General features: G+C 36.4%; 1 protein-coding gene and 1 pseudogene across 2 annotated transcripts in view; both read left to right on the top strand.

Moving 5' to 3' along the window:
• The window catches only part of LOC138809642 (ATP-dependent translocase ABCB1), a 65,730-nt gene that overhangs the window by 34,648 nt on the left and 8,464 nt on the right, over positions 1–22,618 (top strand). For both annotated transcript variants that reach the window (XM_069996397.1, XM_069996396.1), the window contains exons 10-23: positions 2,057–2,170; positions 2,322–2,432; positions 2,691–2,816; positions 2,918–3,121; positions 3,440–3,610; positions 6,404–6,565; positions 7,572–7,751; positions 8,282–8,428; positions 10,444–10,551; positions 10,896–10,973; positions 14,802–14,885; positions 17,405–17,608; positions 18,669–18,769; positions 21,023–21,163. In XM_069996397.1, coding sequence (XP_069852498.1) covers positions 2,057–2,170; positions 2,322–2,432; positions 2,691–2,816; positions 2,918–3,121; positions 3,440–3,610; positions 6,404–6,565; positions 7,572–7,751; positions 8,282–8,428; positions 10,444–10,551; positions 10,896–10,973; positions 14,802–14,885; positions 17,405–17,608; positions 18,669–18,769; positions 21,023–21,163 — 1,931 coding nt within the window. The remainder of the gene's footprint in view (positions 1–2,056; positions 2,171–2,321; positions 2,433–2,690; positions 2,817–2,917; positions 3,122–3,439; positions 3,611–6,403; positions 6,566–7,571; positions 7,752–8,281; positions 8,429–10,443; positions 10,552–10,895; positions 10,974–14,801; positions 14,886–17,404; positions 17,609–18,668; positions 18,770–21,022; positions 21,164–22,618) is intronic.
• On the top strand, positions 13,572–14,553 carry LOC138809995 (CYFIP-related Rac1 interactor B pseudogene; annotated as a pseudogene).

Raw genomic sequence — 22,618 nt, 5'->3', positions numbered from 1 at the left:
ATTATAATAATTACCTCTGGTTTTTATAAGCTATTACCTCATCCAACATTTGAGGCTGTTTACTTTGCAATCTCTTTTACTAAAGAGTTTTTTTTAGAATAGTGATGTGGTGGGTTAGCCTAACTTTTAACGATATATACATGGTCAATACTGATGTAGATAAACATTTTATTTTATTTACTAGGGAAAATGAATACTTAATAAGAAAATATACCTGAGTGAAGCAAAACCTCCAAGAATTTGTCTTTCAGACCCTTAAATAGATGATATATGGGGATATGCGTGGCAGGGGGGAGTCTTAGCTTGAAAAAGAGCCATGACTTAGTATGTGCTTTATAATGCAACACACACACACACACACACACACACACACACACACACACACACACACACACACACACACACACAGTCAGCTGTGGGGCTTGAACTCTGGGCTTCAGCTCTTCAGCTTAAGGCTTGCACTCTACAACTTGAACCACAGTGCCACTTCTGGTTTTCTGGTGGTTTATTGGAGATAAGAGTCTCACAGACTTTCCTGCCTGGGCTGGCTTTGAATGGGGATCCTCAGATCTCAACCTCCTGAGTATCTAGGATTACAGGTGTGAGCCACCAGCACCTGGCTATAAAAAATATTTTATATATATTTTCCTCTGATACTACACATAGAATGAATAGTCTCTGCCTATTTTAGCACCCAACATTCAAGACCATACATTTTGAACAATCCAGTAAATATTCATCTAGAATTTGGATGTTAATCTTCTGATTTACCTTGTCCTGCTTGTTTCCATTTTATCTCTTGGTAATCTAAATAAAAATTCTTAGTATTTGAAGATAATATAAAAATATGTAGAACTGAAACTCATTTGTCCAACTACTTAAAGATACTAATTTTAAAAGATATATAAAAACATACTAGAGCTGGGTGTGGTGGCACATGTGTATAATCCCAACACTTAGGACACTGAGGTAGAAGGATTTTGTGATAGTCTGAACTATGTGTGGAATTCAAAACCAGCCTAAATGATAGGATCCTATATTGAAAGTAATCACAAAAAAGATGTGTTGTAATATGACTATCCAAGAACTTACATACTCATTTCACTGAGCAAGGAAGAATAATTCTTCATTCTAAACACACTAAATAAAAGTACTTAAACTTAGCCAAGCTTAATGGTTCACACCCTAAACAGTACTACTCAGGAGGTAGAGACTGATTAGATGGTGGTTGAAAGCCAGTCTAGGGGGGAAAATTCTCAGACCTTATCTCAACCAACAGAAATCTGGATGTGGTGGTACACGTATATCATTCCAGCTATGAGGCAAGCATTAATAGAAATGTAGGCTTTAATTGTAGAACATAAACTAAGATTGTAGACCAGCCTAGCCGTAAATGCAAAGCTCGATTAACACAATGAATGCAGAAAAAGCTGATGGTGTGGCTGACAAGGTAGATTTGGAAATCGGAAGGCCTGGTCTTCAAATTCTCTTATTGCCAAATAAAATAGTACTTAAGTCTTAATTTGTATACTCTTAATTGACCAGTCATAATTGCATTACTGTTTTTAGCACTTCAAATAGAACATATTCTGGGAGGTGGGCAGGGGTGACTTAGCCTAAACATGATGTAACCTGAAAACCTCATAACTGACATAATTTGTTGTAATATATCTGGATGTATTCTCCTCTTAACCACAAACATTGAAAACATTTAAATACCCAGTATTCTTTTTTGTATATATTATTATTGTAAAAATACTGTACAGAGAGGTTACAGTTACATGAGTAAGGTAATGAGTACATTTCCTATTAAGCATTGTTGCCCCATCCTTTGTTTTTCCCCTACTATCCCTTCCCTTCCCCTCTCCCCAGCTCCTCCCCCCACAAGTTGTAAAGCTCATTTTCAACATAGTATCTTGTACATCTTATTGTTACAATGAAACACCCAGTTTTCTTATGTTGCCTTTCTAATTTAAAATGGAATTAATAATGTTGGAAAAGAATAAGAGGATTATGGTAAACGAAAGTAAGTAAATTTATGTTTTCCCATTCTCAGGTCTTCTTTTCTGTATTAATTGGGGCATTTAGTATTGGACAGGCAACTCCAAACATTGAAGCATTTGCAAATGCCAGAGGTGCAGCTTATGAAGTCTTCAAGATCATTGATAATGTAAGTCTCACATGGCTATTTGTCCATCTACACAAAAGACTTTCCAGTTGAGAACAAACTTGGTTTTCATTTTATCCAGTTCTGCACATAATATCATTGAAAACTTGTTATTGTAATGTAGTAATCGCCTAATATTTTTTCATTGGTTTAGAAGCCAAGCATCGACAGCTTCTCAACAAGTGGACACAAACCAGATACTATCAAGGGAAATTTGGAATTCAGAAATATTCATTTCAGTTACCCATCTCGAAAGGAAGTTAAGGTACCATGATAAATGATTAAGCTATTTGATAAAGAATTTCTGATACTTTCCTTTTTTTTTTTGCCAGTCATAAGGCCTGAACTCTGGGCCTAGGTGCTGTCCCTGAGCTCTTCAGCTCAAGGCTAGCATTCTACCACTTGAGCCACAGTGCCACTTCCAGGTTTTTCTGCTTATATGGTAATGAGGAATCAACCCCAGGGTCTCATGTGTCTGTATCTCGGAGTTGTCTTAATGCTTACTTCTCACTCAACTTGATAGATCTTGAAGGGACTCAACCTGAAGGTGCAGAGTGGACAGACAGTGGCCCTGGTTGGGAACAGTGGCTGTGGGAAGAGCACGACAGTGCAGCTGATCCAGAGGCTCTATGATCCCACAGAGGGCGTGGTGAGTTAGACCCGCAGCCATCAGCAGTGACCACCGCACCTCACACCGGTGCTAATGTCTGCTAGAAATGAAGGAAAATCACCCTTGTTTTAAAATTCCAGGTCAGTATTGATGGACAGGACATTAGGACCATAAACGTGAAATATCTGCGGGAGATCATTGGTGTGGTGAGTCAGGAACCCGTGTTGTTTGCCACCACAATAGCAGAAAACATTCGCTATGGTCGTGAAAATGTCACCATGGATGAGATTGAGAAAGCTGTTAAGGAAGCCAATGCCTATGACTTCATCATGAAACTGCCCCATGTGAGTCTGCTTGTCCTTGTCCTTGTCATTCAGAGACTCACAGAACAGAGCTCTAGCCTAATGTAGTCCTCACAATTAAGAAATCCTGCAACATTGGAGGACACCCTAGACAGGAAGTCAAGATGTTTGGGGTTTCTTAAGCTCTAGCAGTAGCATCTAGTGGTGGACACATTTTTAAAACTGGGATTTGTTGTTGTAAAGAAGTAGACTGTATGACTGGTAGGACTTGAATAGTTTGAGGAATTACTTTTCAATTTAAAATACGAACTAATATAGCTTATTGTTTTACCAAATCCTCCTGTGATTTTTCTGTTGCAGAAATTTGAGACCCTGGTTGGAGAGAGAGGGGCCCAGCTGAGTGGTGGACAGAAGCAGAGAATCGCCATAGCACGTGCCCTGGTTCGCAACCCTAAGATCCTCCTGCTGGACGAGGCCACATCGGCCTTGGACACAGAAAGTGAAGCTGTGGTTCAGGTGGCTCTGGATAAGGTCTGTAAGCCCAGGTGCAACCAACTCTTTAAGAACAATAGAGGCCTTCCACTGCTCATACTTCTTTACATTAGAAAAGAAAATTTTGATAACTTTTAGGTATTCTTAACATTATAGAATCAGATGATTTATTCTAGCACCTTTGAACATTTACTTTAGAGAGAATATACAAATTATTTATGCACAAGGAAATTTATTTAATGTCATTTTTATTTTAGAAGATGGTTGTGAAATTGTGTACTTTGAATGAATGAACTTTGAAGCCTTAAAATGCTTCAGGTCTCTGAAGTTGGTTTTTTTTTCCTTCTTCTTCTCATAATTCTTCGTTTGTTCAACTTTATTCTCTGATTTTTTTTAAGAAGCAGTAGATATATTTTCATGTAAAGTCTGTAAATCTTTTCAGTTAAACAATGGGAAATATAGACTCAAATGAAACTGAATGCTCATTTTGATCTTGTAAATGTACCTAGAGGGTTAACCTTGTTGGTTAGGTTTTTAAGATTTTATATTATGAACAGAAAATATGATCTGGTCTCTTTTTTCTGTATTAATTGGGGCATTTAGTGTTGGGCAGGTAACTCCAAACGGCTATGGAAGCATTTGCTTTATTTTCCAAGATGCTAAATGACTCTTAAGGCATCTTGGAAATAGTCTCTTGTCCTCAGAACAGGGACAGAAAGCCTATGATACTGAAAACCTACTTGAGTCATGAATCTCTTTCATTTTTTGAATCTATAAAACTTATCAAATAGTACCTAAGAGCTTCCTGTGTGTGAATGCTGCATGATTAGTCTTCCATGTGTGGTGATCACTGGGTGACCTTTGTGAGAACCAAAGGTGTTTTAGACTGATCTATGACTTTAGGTATTAAAGATGAACCTTAGACTATGCTTCTTCCTTAGACTATCTTCTTCCTAATAAAACATTGTATGTTCCTGTAAATATTGTCATTGCGTTTAATAGATCTGAACATTAGAAAAGAAGCTTATTGAACATTTTATGAACTAAAATCAGGATAGATAGAATTGTGGCTGCTTTTTTAACTCTTCATTTTGGTTATGTTTTTGTATTTGCTTATCTGTATTTCCTAATTACATAATAGAACAGCATATCAAATTAGAAATAAAAACAACTTTTTAAAGTTCTCCTTAGAAACATTTTCTTTAAAGTATAAACTTTGGGAGGATATTTCACAGGTTTCCTTTATCTCCAAAATATCCAAAGAATTGGTTCGTCTTTTTCTATACTTCATAATTATTCCTACCAGGTTTTTCTCATCTACTTTTCAAAAACAATCTAAATTAAAGAGAGAGAGGAAAAAAAGAGAAGGAAAGGAAAAAAAGGAAACATGGAGGGAGAGTCAGGGGAAATGGAACGGAGGGAAGAAGGAAAGGAATAAATTTCTCTTCCATGTTAAATTAGTAGTAAGACTGATGAACGGAGTGACATGGATTATGATACATTGCATTTACAAACTGGTTTGTTGAATGGTAATTCCTATGTACAACTACTTAAAGATAATTAGAATAGGTCTGGGAAGGTGGCTCAGTGGTAGAGAGCTTGCCTTGCATGCATGAGGCCCTGGGTTCGATTCCTCAGCACCACATAAGCAGGAAAAAAAAGCCAGAAGTGGCGCTGTGGCTCAAGTGGTAAAGCACTTGCCTTGAGCTCAAGAGCTGAGGGACAGCGTCCAGGCCCAGAGTGTCAGGCCCCATGACCAGATCCCCCATCCCCCCAAAAAAAAGATAATTAAAATATAATTTAAAAATAATATGAGGCATTGAAAGCATCACAGAGCTTTTCATTTTCCCCATAATGCTTGAACTTTGGAACAAAAACATTAATCAAGCACTTTTTGTAGCTATCACAATGCTAAGTTCTTTATGTGTGTTACTTTATTATCACAACTGCCCTAAGAAATTGGTACTATTATTTTATTTTGCATATGAATAAACTGAGCCTACACATCATTTAAAATATATTGATAAAATCCTAAACACCATAGAGGAAGATTTTCTTTTCTTTTTGCCACTTCTGAGGCTTGAACTCAGGGCCTGGGTCCTGTCTCTGAGCTCCTTTTGCCCAAAGCTAGCATTCTACCACTTAAGCCACAATGAGCCATTTCCACCTTTTTCTGAGTACTTTATTGGAGATAAGAATCTCCTGTATGGGTTGGCTTTGAACAGCAATTCTCAGATCTCAGATACCTGATTAGCTAGGATTATAGACATGAGCCACCAATACCTGGCTGGAGGAAGATTTTAATTCAGGATAATATAATGCTGAAGCCTAAACTTTATTAACTCATATTCCTATGTCTTTATTACTGTGAGGCACAGGACATATGGTTCCTATGGATTACTAGATGAAATATACTTTAGGAGCTCTCTAGAGTCATGTTCATTTTGATTGGCTAGTCCTTACACTGTAGTGTTTTGTATAAGGTCATAGTCCATGGCCATATGAGTATGAGGCCATAGTCCATGATAAAAGCACTAGTTAGCTGAGCATTCCTGATGTCCTAAATATAATCGCCTCTAGTTTCACCACCTCAGGGGAAAAAAAAGTTCTATTTATTACTGTAAATTTAAGCTGATAGATATTAACATGTTTACAGGCATAAAATAATACTATGTGATGTTTGTGTTTACATTTACTATGATCAAACAGTATTTTAAAATTATTTAAACACTGTCTTCTATGACTTTGCTCAGTTTGCAAATGTAAATTATATGGGTGAGTTTTGAGATGTAATGATTAATGTCATCAAAAGCTACATCTCTGTCTCTTTAGGCCAGAGAAGGGCGGACCACCATTGTGATAGCTCATCGCTTGTCTACAGTTCGTAATGCTGATGTCATTGCTGGTTTTGATGATGGTGTCATTGTGGAGAAAGGAAATCACGATGAACTCATGAGAGAGAAAGGAGTTTACTACAAACTTGTCACAATGCAGGTATGGCTTAACTCTACAATTGTCCTAAGATATACTTTATTGAAAGCTAGTATGGCCCTTTATAATCCTGAAAGTAAAGTTACTTGACGTATTTTGAAAAGTAAGGGGAAACACTTTGGGGATATAAGGCAGTCAGTATTATTTTATTTTATTGCAAAGAGAGAAAGGAACGTAAAAAGGATATTGAAGGAAAAGTTATGTTAGAGTTCAAGCTAAGTTATTTGGTTTACAAGTTAGCTACCCCCATATAGCTACTGTATGGTACTTAATTTGGAATGTTGAATATGGTAAGAGGAAAATGAACTATAAATTATTATTACTACTACTAAAAGTAACACCTCTCAGTATTTTTATATTGATTTTATATTGAAAATATAGTATCACTGGATATCTTGGGTATATCTGAAAAAAAAATTTAAAGAAATAAAATTGATTTGGGCTGTTTTCACATTTTTTCAATTTAATCATTATAAAATTTTGAGTTTTGGTTTATAATCAGGTTTATATTGATTTTCTGTTGATAGAGCTGATCTAATACCTCAGAAACAATAACTATATTATATTCACAGAAAGAATACCATGTGAATCATCATATCTAGCAGGAATGCTAATTATTTCAGGGTTTTCATTTTTAAATACATCCAGACATCCAGGTGTTTTGTCTCACACCTAAAATCCTAGCTACTCAGGAGGCTGAAATCTGAAGGTTGATTCATATCCAGTCCAGATAAACAAGTTTTATTTACAATTTATTACTAAAATCCTATAAGTAGACGTATGATTCAAGGGTAGAGTACTAGGCAAGAGTAGAGAGTATGAGGTGTAGAGTTTGCACCAAGCACTTGCACACACTACACACACAAAGAAACAGCAGTTTAACTGAATCTCCTTTTATCATTATTTCAATTGAGGTATCATTTTTCTTCTTAATGTTGATGTCTAGTGATTAAGTTTTCATAGATTAAGTGATCCTAACTAGCCTTTCCATATTTCTTGTTTATGTTAGACAGGAGGAAATGAAATTGAATTAGAAAATGACCTTTATGGACCTAATGGTGAAACTCATAACGTTGATATGTCCTCAAAAGACTCACGATCCAGTCTATTAAGAAGAAAATCAAGTCGCAGAAGTATCCACGGTCCACAAGACGAAGAAAGAAAGCCTAGTACAAAAGAGGAGGCCCTGGTATGCATGACAATATACAACTTTATGTCCCAGTGTTTCTCCTAGTTGTGTGGGCTGGAGTTGTGGTAAGAGTAGGAGCAAAAAATATTTTCTAAAATCCTCCTGAACTATTCTCTATAGTGTTCTAGAAGCAAAAGGCCAATATTTTATCATCAGTTTAGAATTTAAGAATAAGGATTAGTGAATATATTTGTAAGATTAGAATTTATAATATATAGTAGTGGGTTGTGATATTAAAATTTCTATTCTGTATATCAGTATTTGTAAAGAGTCTTATCATCTTCTGCGTGTCAGGTCAAGAGTTGAATGTTTATAGAAACACCATGAATCTCTTAAAATGTAAAGAGGTCTGTATTATAACAGAATCTTTCAATCCTTTTTTGAAGCTAAATAACCATTAAAAAATAATGGGGATAAATAATGGGATATATTCATTTTCAAAAGTTGTAACTTGTAGAAAAATGGTATATCATAAAATCAATGAAAAATTATTCTTCAACTAGCTTCTGGTAATATTTTATGTTTTCTAGGATGAAAATGTACCTCCAGTTTCTTTCTGGAGGATTCTAAAACTGAATTTAACTGAGTGGCCATATTTTGTGGTTGGTATTTTTTGTGCTGTTATAAATGGAGGCCTACAACCAGCATTTTCAATAATATTTTCAAAGATTGTAGGGGTAAGTATTGATGTCCTTTTTTATTTTTACTTATTAACTAAAGGATCAATTAAACACAAGCCACAGAAAATATGTCATTTTATGTGAAAGCAGCTGCCTTAATGATCTAAGAGTTCAAGCCTGCTTTGTGATAGGAAAGTTCATTTTGTAAACATTCCTTGCTCCTGGTTTCTATCCAGGGCTCTGATAATTTCTATGTCCTTAGATTTTAATTCCCTGAAATAGCCAATGAAATTGGTAATATAACTTTTCCATACCTATCAAAATCGAGCTCTAAGCAAATCTCATGATCCATCATCTCACCAGAATGCAAGCTGGCTTTCTTATTTCTCTGAACTGAGAATAAGATGTTCTGGAACATAAATGCCTGCCAGGATGTAACCAAGCCTAGTTTATTAGCTATATGAGATGTAAGTTTTGTCTTACTTCCTAAGACTGAAATACAGAGTAACAGTTATGTGTTGGTGAGTGTTTTGTCTCTGTGACAAATACCTGAGTGACACTATTTAGAGGCGGGAAACTTTTTTTGGCTTTAGAGGTTTTTAATAGCTCTATTTGGTTTTAGAGGCTTCAATCCAAGGTGAGCTGGATCCTTTGTTTTAAGCTTGAGACAAGTTATAAAATCATGGCTATGGCTATGGGAGCATGTAGTGGACCCACATGTGGAAGCCTGCTCCACTCATAATAGGAAACAGAGGAGGGACAGGAAAGGGCCAGGTTCAATGCGCACTTTTCCAAGACACCTCAGTCATCATGATGTACTTCTCATTTTGCCTCATTGTTCATAATGGGCTCTGGTCAAATGGCTTAGGTTTATCTCCTTGGGTCATCCTTTGCTACCTAAGTTCCCTTGGACAGGTTAATTGATCTCTTCATGCTTTAATTCCTCTGTGTAAAATGGTGATGATGATTATAAGACAAACTTTTGGAGAAGATGCTAACTTTGTTGTGAGCATCAAATGAATAGTGCATATGAATTTGCTTAGTGTAATTCTTAACACAGAGTAAGAGTTCTGTGATCCTGTTTTTGTTGAAATAGCTAGTAAAAACTGTTTTGATAACTTCGAATGTTTCTCCCCTTAAACAGAGAACAAACTTTTCTGGGTTAAGAATGGTTGTGTATTACAAGATTGATTTTTGTCTATAGAGAGAGAATTGTGTTTTCTTTCCTTCTGGAGTAAATGTTCTCTACACTCTACAGAAGGACAATATTCTATTAGTCCTTCTAGCCATCTCTGGAAAAGTTTTCATATGTGATGTTCTCATAGTGGGCTGTGGTTCCCAGCTGGCTCTATAACTGGCCACCAAACAATGAATGCTGACTAGAGAAGCTCTTTTCTTTCTGAAAGGCCGAGTGAATGAATACATCTCCTTGGTCAGTAAGAGTGCCTTGCCAGATATTCCAGGACAGTTTGAAATGTCCACATAGTAATACAATGTGCTGTCTTGCAATGTAGTTTCTGAACAAGGGAAGAGGACAATGTTTGTTTGCATTTTTTATCCAGACACAAGGATAGTGCTCTTTACTCCAAGAAGGAACCTAAGTATAAAAGTCTTTGGATCAAGCTAGGCACTGATGGGTCATGCCTGTAATCCTAGCTACTCAGGAGGCTGAGATCTGAGGTTCATGGTTCAAAGCCAGCCTGTGAAGGAAAGTCCATAAGACTCTTATCTTCAACCAATCACCAGAAAACCAGAAGTGGCACTGTGGTTCAAAAGTGGTAGAACACTTACTTTGAGCTGAAGAGCTCAGGGACAGCACCCAGGCCCAGGTTTCAAGCCCCATGACCAACAAAAAAAATATCTTGGGATCAATTTGGAAATGACACATCTCTTGGTCTCCCAGGAAGCAGAATGCAGGTACCTTTGAGGTCATCAGTGTTCCCAAAGCCAACCTTGTTTTCCAGTGGAGCGCAGCTCTGTCAATCCCAGAATTAGGCTAGATAGGAACTAGCTCAGACAAGGGAAATTTCTTCAGTGACTGAATTAACAGCCCTTTAAATATTTTCTCAAAGGTTTTCGCAAGAGATGATGATCCTGAAACAAAACGGAACAATAGTAACCTGTTTTCACTTTTATTTCTCATCCTTGGAATTATATCATTTATTACATTTTTCCTTCAGGTAAATATCTACATTATTCCTTTGTTTTAGTGGGAATGGGATTTACAAACATTTCTATAATCTTCCTTTTAGTAGAATTGCTTGTATCACGTGACTGTTAACAGTTACATTTTTTAAGTTATCTGACTTCTTTCCTTATCAGGTCTAAAAGCATGTTGTGCTATCCTGATCACCATTGTAGTCCTGCACCTTCTGTGAGCACATGATCACAGAAATGCAGTCAACCCAACCCCAGCAATCAAGCTTTGTGACTTTGTCTTAGTAACGACATTAAACCCAGTCATTTTGTATAATCGGTGTCTTTCTCACTCAACTCTGGTGTGGCATGTTCTTGTTCCTTACAGGGCTACACATTTGGTAAAGCTGGAGAAATCCTCACCAGACGGCTACGGTACATGGTTTTCAGATCCATGCTGAGACAGGTAGGGCTGTGGAGGTGGATTCCTGGGGTGTGTAGCACTCCACATTTGGGCCTTGTGAACTCAAGCAATAGGAGCTTGGCCTTGTTTCTCATACTCAACTCACATATTGTTGGTGATCCCTCAGTCTATCTCAGAGATGCGGCTGAACCTGCCCTCATCATCATGATGAAGCTTTGTGGTTTGTTGACTCCATTGGACACAAAGAACTGGAATGCTTTGAAACAAATGAAGCTGATTATCCTCTAATCTTTTGTTTTAGATGTCTTAGACAGTGCCTGTGGAAGTAATCTTCAGTATCTGTCATGTTTCTCTTCTCTTTCTTTTTCTTTTCCCTTCATACCCAGGATATTCTGTCAGATTTCTTTCCATTAGACATGTCCTCTGTATTCATCCCACTAAGCTATATGCATTCCCATGGCCCATTCCTCATTACCCATTTCTTTCCTGGGCTTCACTGATATGCTAATTTATTCTGCAATGTTAATTGCTAATGATGACTTAAAATAGTATCTCTCACTTTGGGCATGTTCAAGACAATGACATCAAAAGGGACATGTAAAATGTAACCCAATGCAGGCCAATTTAAAGTGTGGAACTTTTAACAAACATGAAATTGTTCCATGTGAACCTACAAAGATTCATTTTTAAGTCAATATTCATTTGAATAAAATACTGCTACCAGCTGCTCTAGACATGCCAGAGAAACTTGAACCCTTAACTTGAAAGAATCTAATGTGCTGGGATTTCAACTGGGCATTCACCTCTTCAAGTTGTCTATGGTCCCACAATCTTTTTCCACTATCCCCATCTCCACGTGAAAAAAAAGACCTATTTTGGGATTACCAGATAATGATGGGTAGAGACAGGGCTGAATCTGATGAGTGACAGAGCAGTTTTTTGGGTTTTTTTGTTTGTTTGTTTTTGTTTTTGTTTTTTTGGGTCCGGTCGTGGGGACTCAACTATGGGCGCTGTCCCTCAGCTCTTCAGCTCAAGGTTAGCACTCTACCACTTGAGCCACAGCTCCACTTCTGGCTTTTTTCTTTTTTGCTTATGTGGTGCTAAGGAATCGAACCCAGAGCCTCATGCATGCAAGGCAAGTGCTCTACCACTGAGCCACCTTCCCAGCCCCAAGTTTGTTTGTTTTTTTTAAATGGGATTATTTGTCCTTGTACTCTCAAGTCAAACTGATATTTCACTTATTAGTGATCCTTGAGTCCTGGGCCAAATGTGCCTTCATTCTTCCAGCCTCTTGGCCAATTCCCAGTCCATTATACTCTCACAGCTGAGTAGAAAGTATAATATCCTCACCATAAATTATTCTATGAGGCAGCATATAATAAGCCTTCTATTTACAAGATATAATGCCAAATATTGCAAATATTTCAAATCTGCTTGGTTCCAGCCTTCAAAGAAGTTATACTCCAGCAAGGAAAAACACGCCTACGTACCTACAAATAATACAAAGCAAATTATACCATTTTTCTTAAATGTTTTTGAAAAAATTGTTTACTGTTACTTTAATGTAAATGGCCATTCCAAGTATCTTTTTTCAGGGCTATAGTTACTTGTGACAGACATCAATTCACAATTAAAATTTACCATACATATTTATTTATTTAAAAAATACATGATGTTACAATAGATACCTCTTTTCTTGGCATCAGGATTTCAGCTCAGAGGCCTTGAACTCACTCACTTACTTGCTCATGGTTGGGACCCTACCACTTGAACCACGCTCCCAGTTTAGCTTTTTGGTAGTTAATTGAAGGTACAGTCTTGATAACTTTCCTGCATTGTTTGCTGTGAACCTCACTCTTCCAGGTTTTGGCCTGCTGAGTAGCTAGGATCACAAGTCTTAAGCCACCAGTACCCAGATATTTAAAAAATTCAATATTCATGCTTCAGATGATTTCTTTTTAATCTAATTTTACCTTCTGCTCTGAACTACAGTTATTTAACTATAGCTAAATAACTACAGTTATTGTTCAACTTTCTCTTTGGATATCTAATAAATGTTTTATACTTTAGTATTTCCTAAATTTCAGCTTTCTACTCTTCTTTTCTTTCCAGGAACTCTTTGCCCCTATCAGTAGGTGACAGACAGCATCAACGAATCCTTCAGGCTAAAATCCTTGAAGGCTTCTCTCTGTGTTTAAGATTGTAAAAGCCTCCATGCTATTCACATTTCCTCCATCTTTATCCTCATCCGTGTGTTTTCCTTCTCAATAGCCAGAATGCTTCTTCCAACATGAACATCACTCTAACTAAAAACCTGCTGAGACAAAATGCATTACACTAGCCACATGTCTGACGGTAAATTCTAGAATCTTTATAAATATATAAAGGTCATATATAATGTACCCCAGACACCATCAGATATCAACTCCTGGAATGTTACATTTGCCTTATACCTACTCTACTCTCCACCCAGTGTGTATGGTGTGGGAAGAAAGGACAAGGGGTACCACATGAGGACAACTCCATTAAAAAGCAAGTTTTAAATAAAGACCTCAGGCACAGTTTTACCACTGTAGCAGATGCTTAGGGCTTCAAAACTGGGCTCCCTTTCCAGCCACCGAAGAGCCACTGTGGCCCATCATGGAGGTCAGAGGGGCTTGCTTGAGAGCACAGGGAGGATGGGAAAACAAGGATAGAATTAGCAACACTGGCTGAAGATATGTAGCCCACAGATTCTGAGAAGGAAGTTTATAATCAGGTGAATGTAGTATTAAAAGTTGCGAAAGCAATCGGAAGACTTAGAATCATACAGAGGAGCTGGCTATGAAATACACGAGGAATCCAGAATCAAGGAGGCTAGAAGTTTCAGGAGAAGGCATGAGGTGTGGACAATCCACTAGTAGCAAATTTAAGGAATGTTATGTCATTTTCCAGAAGTTAGAAGTTGCTTTATGAGGTCTTCTGGAAGACTTGACAAGTAACCGTATTCTCCAACCCAGCATCTAGAGCCAGTGCAGCTTTCTGCTAAACAGTTTGCCAACATGTTTCATTTCACACTCCAGTTTGATGAACTCAAGATGACAAATCCTGACATACAGAATCATTTCAGCTTCTGTAGAACAATGAACCATATGCAGATTAAAAACATTCACACAAAAGGAGAAAATAAATAAATAACAGAATGAGTAATCAAATGTTTTATGCTGAAACAGCTCCAATGCAGAAAACTTTAAGTGGTGCTACAAAAATATGTCTATCAGGGAATAAAAATACGAAAATGGATAATACCAAATTGGTTAAGACCTATGGCTAGTGTATGAAGAGTCATGCTGGAAACCTAGAATACAAAAACAAATGTACAAATGAAGGGATGATGTCATTCTTCTTGAAGGCAATAGTGGGTGTCATGATACTCTGAGACCCTGTATATTTAGTGGAGAGCATTTGCCAAAACTTGCAAAATTCATATGAACAATTGTATCACAGTTCTTAAGGACCAAGTTCTTAATAGCGTAGAACTGCTTTCAGGTAGACATTAAAATATTTGTCATTCTGACCCTGCTCTATTCTTTCTGTTAATTACCACTGCAGATAATAGTGTATTTTTGTTTACTTGTGGTCTTGCTAGCACTCAGACTTTATGATTTAAGAAAGCTTGCTTCTGTTGACTCTTGTATTCTCAAAAAAAATTTGACAAATGAAATTTCCTTTTTATGTCATTGTTAAATCTCTTTCTTATTTTTGATTGCTATATCCTGAGTGCTACATGCACAGGATACAAGTGACAAAACTGACCCTGTCACTTTCCTCCACAAGTAATAATCTAATAATTAGAACTTTTAAGAGAAAAAATTCCCTTCTGTTCCACAGGATGTAAGCTGGTTTGATAACCCCAAAAATACCACTGGAGCTTTGACCACCAGGCTTGCCAATGATGCTGCACAAGTAAAAGGGGTAGGTACCTCCTTGCTGTTGAGGTTTGTCTTCATTCTATTATAAACCTTAAGATGGTGAGACTCACTTTCTCATCACAGGTGTTAGTTTTCATCATCCCCATCCTCATCTTTTTGAAAATGTAAATACATATCCAACCACTAGATATATCATATACCTTATAAAGTTTATATCAACCATTAACTACTTATGCATTGTATGCCATATAGTGTTAAGATAATGTACAACATTTTTCTGTTATTGTTATATTATTCATACTATAAGGTACATGCAAAAGAATTGTTACTTGGAAAAGTGTTCTCAGCATATATATCCTCAGGACCAGTCTATTTCAGTGATAAATGTCAGTAGGAAATTGTAATTGCTGATAATAAAATTAAATGTTATTTCTGCCAGAATGTTTAGGGGCATTATAGTTTAGGAGGAACAATCAGAAGATATTTTTAAAGAACAGGCTGAAATAATTAGGAAAGCATATTAAAAATTAAAGTGTATGTAGCAGGAATAACTTTGGACTCAAAACATCTGGCTTTGATTCTTGGCTGAAGTGACTTTCTTTTACTACCACAGCTTAATTGTGATTTGTAATACGACGTGGTATTTGAACAAAACAAAAAATCACTTTCTACTGTGTCCTTCATCTTGCATCTTAACAGTATTTACCTTTCAACCTTCCTTTTAGGCAGTATTATACTGATGATTTCTCTGTGTAATAGATGAAGCTTTTAGAAGGATAAATTAGATGATGAATACAGAAGTAGAGAGAGTTGCTAAATTTTAATATAGATTTTTAATAATTACTGTCTCTTAAGAATTACAAATCTCTTTGCATTAACAAGTTAACCAAACCCAAGATTTCCATCAATTTGTAAAGCACAATGTCTGTTGCATGAGGTAACTGTAAACTCTATAGATAAGACATGGGTCTTGTCTTGATGGAGTCTATCAAGATCAGATTTCAAACTGTGCTGTTTGAAAAATGGAACTCAGAAATGGACCTAGAAGCGTTGTAATGGTCAAGGAGAATGAACCCAGTGACATGGTGATATAAGAAATGGGGCTTAAGGTAGGAAAGGTGTCATCCCAATGGGTGTCTAGAAGGAGTGTTGTGACCAGAAAAGTAGCAAGTGCAAAGTCTCTGAGGCTAAAACATTTATTGCTCAAATAACAGGGAGGGTAGGACAACTGGATGAGGGCCAGAGGAAGAAGTGCCATAATGGTGTGGTCAGCATTGTACATGGAATAAGATGAAAAGCCATTGTGGAATTCAATGTAGGATCTGAATCATTTAATAGATAATATAGCTATTGTGTAGACAAGGTGAAGGATACAAGAACAGGAAGAGAGAGTCTATTACAATAACCCAACAGAGGAATGATAGTGTGGATATGCTACAGGTGGTGATGAAATGTAAACCTATAGATTTTGCTCATTGGATTAAATAATTGAGTAATGGAAGGGAAATAGAATTTAAGGATGATTTTGAATGTTTCACTAGCACAACTGAAAAACTATGATTCACTTTTCATGAAATTAGAAGCCCACTGGAGAAGTAGGCTTGGGAGAACTGAGAGTTTTATGTGCGAATGAATGTTTGTAATGCCCTCATTAGATGCCCTGGGGAGATGTGTACAAAGTTGGGTGGTTTTATGCCCAGAGCTTAGCAGCGAAATTGATGCTTGGAATTTTTTTTTCATTTGTGAGGGGGGAATATATATATTAAGGATCAAACCAGAGGCTTCACGCTTGTTAAGAAAGGACCCTACCACTTGATATACTTGCAGCTTACACGGTGGGCTTTCAAATCTATGGATTTGTTTCAAAATCAACTCAAGTTTAATTAAACACCATAAAAATTTCAAATAATCCTGGATATATTGGAATATTTTAATAGCAAATTTCAGCTTTAAGTTTTAAGTAGAGACATACATAATGTTAATAATTTCTATCATTCCAGGTTTAATGAAATCATTATTCTTTTACTTTACTAATTGGCTTAGCATACTTTAGTGCTTACCTTTAGTGATTAAACATTTTCTTGGTGTTAGAATAGCAGAACACAGAGAAACTGAATTCTGTATTGATCTTCTTGCAGTATTCAGAAGTCATAAATATTTGCATTTTAACAACCAAACAAACATCTTAAAAGTAAAATTTTAAGGGTAAGTGAAGAAACAGTGGGAAAAGAGGTGAACTAATTCAGCAGTGATACTCAGTCTAGAAACTGTTGGAAATGAATGATACAACTTGAGGGTGAAGGAGTCAGAAGGAAAAAAAACTGGGAGAAAATGAGGGAGGAGGTGACACTGTGCAAAAAGAAATGTGCTCAATACCCAATTGATGAAACTGTAACCTCTCTGTACATCACCTTTATAATAAAATTTTAAGTAAAATTTTACTTTTATCTCATATCTGAAATGATTTTTTTCATGTTATTTAATTTTCATAATCCTTAGGAATTCATGGGGATCTTTTTTAATGATAATATAAAAATATGATTAATTTGTTTTGTTTTTCAGGCTACAGGTTCCAGACTTGCTGTAATTACTCAGAATATTGCAAATCTTGGAACAGGAATCATTATATCCTTAATCTATGGCTGGCAATTGACACTTTTGCTCCTGGCAATTGTGCCCATCATTGCAATCGCAGGAGTTGTTGAAATGAAAATGTTGTCTGGACATGCACTAAAAGATAAGAAAGAGCTAGAAGGCTCTGGGAAGGTGAATGAAACTAAATATAACTGCTTATATAAGCTGAGAAAATTATTTTTTACTATTATGTTTTGTTACACAATACACTGCAAAAATAAAAAATGAAAGCCAGGCACTGGTGGCTTATACTTGTAATCCTAGCTACTCAGGAGGCTGAAATCTGAGGATTATGGTCAAAAGCCAACCTGGGCAGAAAAATTTGTGAAACTCTTATCTCCAGTAAACTACTCAAAAAAAGCTGGAAGTGTCGCAGTGGCTCAAGTGGTAGAGCATTAGCCGTGAGCACGAAGAGGCGCAGAAACATTGCTCTGAGGTCAAGCCCCAGGTTGAGGGAAAAATAAAGAAAAAAGAAAAAGAAAGAGAGAGAAAGAAAGAGAAAGAAACATTGTTAGCAATGCTTAACTGGCTAGAATCTTAATTACTCATTGATTCCCAATGTAAATGTATATTCAATAACTTTAGAAAATACTATTAATATATATTAAGGCAAATACATACAAAATTGGACCCTTATATTGTTAAAGATGTGTGCTTAGGGGAAAAATTACACAGGCCAGTATGTATGTATGTATGCATATATGTATTTATGTATGTATATAAATCGGTATGTAACTTGATTATCTACCTTTTCAACCTTTCCAATGATTATTGGCAATTATAAAGATCAAATGTAAATATCACATTTTCAAAAATATGTAAAATGACAATAAACAAAATATGACCAGCATAGTAGAAAGAGCACTGCATAAGATATAAAAATACTGAGTTTCCAGCTTAATTTTGAGAATTTATATAGCTATGTGACTTTAGGAACGTGCCTTCCCTGATTTCATTTAAAGAAGGGATGGTTAAATTAGTTTATCTTTCTTCCAGATTTAAAAATTTATTTTGATAATTTACTTAATACACTTTTTTACAGAGAAGATGCTCACAGTAAATAGTTAATGGTAAATCAATGACATATAATCATAACTTAATTTTATCAATCTGCTTAATAGACTAATAGACTTTACATCAGTTGCCTCTGTTTGCACTTTGGCCTCTTCATAATGCATAATGTCTGTTGCAGATTGCCACTGAAGCAATAGAAAACTTCCGAACTGTGGTTTCTTTGACTCGGGAGCAGAAGTTTGAACAGATGTATTCCCAGGGTTTGCAGGTACCATACAGGTAAGAACTCCTGAAGAGTGACTGATGAGTATGAGAAATGCTTCAGTTGCCATATTTGTGCTCAGAAGGATAATTTGCAATGAGAACCATTGTAATTACCCCAGAGAAATGAGGAACCTGAAACAAAGGCAGGAGCATCTCTGAGGTAGAATCTCAGATACCAGATCGGACACAAATCTCTCTATAATAGATCTAATGTAGTTTGGATAATTGTGGGTGAGAACTCTAATTGTGGCTGAGAACTGTTTGTGGAACATGAAAGTATGAGTATTATGGCAGACTGAAGAGTAACGCTGCCTAAACCTGTGTTGTCCCTGGGATAACACATGTAGCGAAGGCTGGAAACAATGATGTGGACATGAGCAAGCCCAACCTTTCTGATTCTGTTTCTTATCTAATAAGAAACATGGACCTTATCAATAGGTTTTTAGATGTTTTTTGTATTGACCTTAGAGCCATTTGGGGGACAATAATGAAATACCAATATGTATTTTAATCATTTGATCATGCTTTTGTAGATTTATAGGCACATTCTAGTTGCCACAGATGAGGGAAACCACACAACCTACATTTCTTTGTCTCTCCCCAACTTTGCTTAATATAATTTTTCCCAAGTCTTTCCATTTCCTTACAAATGGTATAATAGATTACACTGTATATATATAGCACGTTTTCTGGATCAATTCATCCAATGAGGGACATCTGAGTTGATTCCTTATCTTGGCTATGGTAAACAGTGCTGCAATAGACATAGTTGTGCTGGTAGCTTTAGTGTGTGTTGTTTGTGTTCTATTAGATAAATGCCCAGGGATTTTTGTTTTTTATTCTTTTATTTACTTATTTTTTGTCAATCATGGGGCTTGAACTCTGGGCCTTGGTGCTGTCCATTAGCTCTTCAGCTCAAAGCTAGAGCTTTATCACTTGAGCTATAGTGCCACTACTTCTGGTTTTCTGAGTGGTTTATTGGAGATGAGAGTCTCACAGACTTTCCTGCCTGGGCTGACTTTGAACTGCAATGCTCAGATCTCAGCCTCCTGAGAAGTTAGGATGATAGGTGTGAGCCACGGGTGCTTGGCTCTTTTTCTTTTATGTTTTTGCTTTTAAGGAGCCTCCATACTGCTTTCCATAGTGGTTGCACTGAGGCTAAAGAGGATATGCATAGGAGTGATTGACAAAGGCTCACTATGTGCATATAGTCATATAAAATATTTTATGAAATGAACTCCAAGAAAAAGAAACAAGAAACATTTTTTAGTTGCTGTTATTGCTGTTTTTGTTTTCTTTTCCTTTTGTCTTGTTTGTTTATTTGAAAGGGTAAGAGGTGGGGTCACAGAAAAGGCGGAACAAAGGGTGAACAAATACAATAATGGTACTCACTAGATACTACGTGGAAAATGAATTGTACATCTTGCCAGTGGGGATGGGAGGGAAAAACTGGAAGAGAGCAAGGGAAGGCGAGACATGTTTCAAAAAGAATTGTATGCATTGCCTGATAAATGAAAGTCCAACCCTTCTGTATTTCAACTCTACAATAACAGTAAAAATAGAAATAAATTTAAAAATACCAATATATAGGAAAAATAATAGACAAACTTATACATTAAAGCAGGAATAGGAAGCCCAGAGATCTTCTGGCTCCCCAATCTGCCCTCTCACAACTCAATAGATATATCTGAGTTCCATTTCATAATGCCTAGGGCTATGAACCTGTATTCATACGTCTTAACTCCTCAAGATATTTAAGTACTACTTCTTTTTCCACAACTTATTATTCAAAGAGTACCTCTGCTGTGTAAATAATGATGCAGCAGAACTCTGAGATCCCCAAGGCCAGGGACATTGTGGCCCTGTGCCACCCACAGAGTATCTTATGTATGACTGTTGGGTGAATGTGTGCGGAATGAATGTTTATTTATAGAGGACACATGTCTGTATTCAATAGTTGGATAAAAGGAAGGAAGTCATTTGTTAATCCCTAAACTACTCTTTACAAGTTTCACAGGCTTAGATTATCTTTATACAAGCTTGTTAAAGTATAGTTAATCCTGTGTTAAAGAATGAAGACATCGAGGTTCAAAGATTAGGGAGTTCCCTAAATTTACACTACTGGGAAATAAAAGGAGATCTAACTTATTTCTTTCCACACTAAGTCTACTTTTGTCAGTTACTTTCTGTTCCCCTTTACTAACCTATTGAACTATATTTTAAGGAATAAATGAAAAGGGAGTAAGTTTTCAAATGTCCTTTTTCCAGAAATACTCTGAAGAAAGCACACATCTTTGGAATCACGTTCTCCTTCACTCAGGCAATGATGTACTTTTCCTATGCTGCCTGTTTCCGGTTTGGCGCCTACTTGGTGGCCCGTGAGCTGATGGTATTTGAAGATGTTCTATTGTAAGTACTGGGTTAATGCTTACAAGTAAAAGAAGGAATCCACATGCTTGGTGTCTTGATTGAAATTCCTATGATCCTGGTGAATGAGAGACTGACATTTTGCCTCCAAGGCTTTGTATGTCATCCTTGAGACCCTGAGTTTCCTTAGTAAACTCTCTCTTTCCCAGTGCTGACTCATTATCTGACCTCTCCCAATGTGTGTCTGGGAGGGATGCATCAATCCAGAGGTCTGCATAAGGTCTTAACATTGGGAAGAAGCCTAACTCTGAGCAAGTGGTCTGATGACCTCATGTAAAGGCTTTCCTACAGGCAGTTAAGGTATAGAGATGGTGTGCTAACTTCTACAACTTCTGGAAGATGCCAGGATAATGTATTTCTTGATTAAAAAAAAAGAAAATCACTTGCAAGATAACAGGTGGAAAAGTTAAAAAATGACAAATGAAAACTAGATTCTATGAATCTGAAATCTTACTATGAATATAGAAAATGGTACCTCAGCTGGAAAAGACAAACCTGAACTAAATTATTCTATAAAAGTAACCAAATCTATAGTTTGGTAGTAAAAAGTGTATGCAAATTTTTGCAGTTTCTCTTTTGATGACAGGTGGAATTCTGCCCTTTCATGTCAGAAGCTAAAAGTGCTGCAATTTCACAGTCAAATTAGAATCATAAATCTGACAAGATAATATGTTCAATACATACCATACTATATGCTATAGTGCATGCTAAATTGTAATATTTCCATCTTACTTATGCACAGACATTATATTTCAGTTGAGGGTATCTGTGCAGACAATTTAGTTTCTATTTCTATAATTGTCTGACAAATGTTATACAGGTGCTATTTGCAAAGATGATTCAAAGAATAAAGTCATGTACCATTGATTTGGGACTTGCTTGGATAATTATTTGATATATTCCTTTATTGCAAACCTTTCAGTCTATGAAAATTGCTCACACTTGGGCCTTAAATTTGCAAAACAATTTTCAAAGTGAGTAAAAACAAGTGGAGTGGGCTGTCTGAAAAGCAGTTCTTTTGAAAAGGATCCTCCGTTTTAAATGGGTATGACTTACTTAGAGCTATTTTGTAAAATGAAAACAATTGTTATGCTGTACAGAACTGGGAGAAAAAGAAGTGGCAGATTCTGAATATTCTGGAAAGATTCTCAAATATGATGTTTCAGCCTCACTGCTTAAAAAGATGCTTTAGTAACTGTGCCCTGGAGTGTAATAAAGCATGCATTCAGAGAAACATAAGTTGTTTTTTTATAATGTTCTAATATTCTAAGGGCTGTTATATATTAAAAAAATCCAACAGGTTTTTTTTTCAGTGGAAAAAAAACTTTTTAAGACTGGGCACCAATGGCTCATACTGTAATCCCAGCTACTCATCAGGCTGAAATCTGAGGATCGCTGTTTAAAGCCAACCTGGGCAGAAAAGTCTGTGAGGCTCTT

This window comes from Dipodomys merriami, unplaced genomic scaffold (genome assembly GCF_024711535.1).
Source record: "Dipodomys merriami isolate MVZ:Mamm:240054 unplaced genomic scaffold, mDipMer1.0.p SCAF_5, whole genome shotgun sequence".
NCBI lineage: Eukaryota > Metazoa > Chordata > Mammalia > Rodentia > Heteromyidae > Dipodomys > Dipodomys merriami.
Note: the sequence above shows the minus strand (reverse complement) of the source record. Positions and strands in the feature narration are given on the sequence as shown.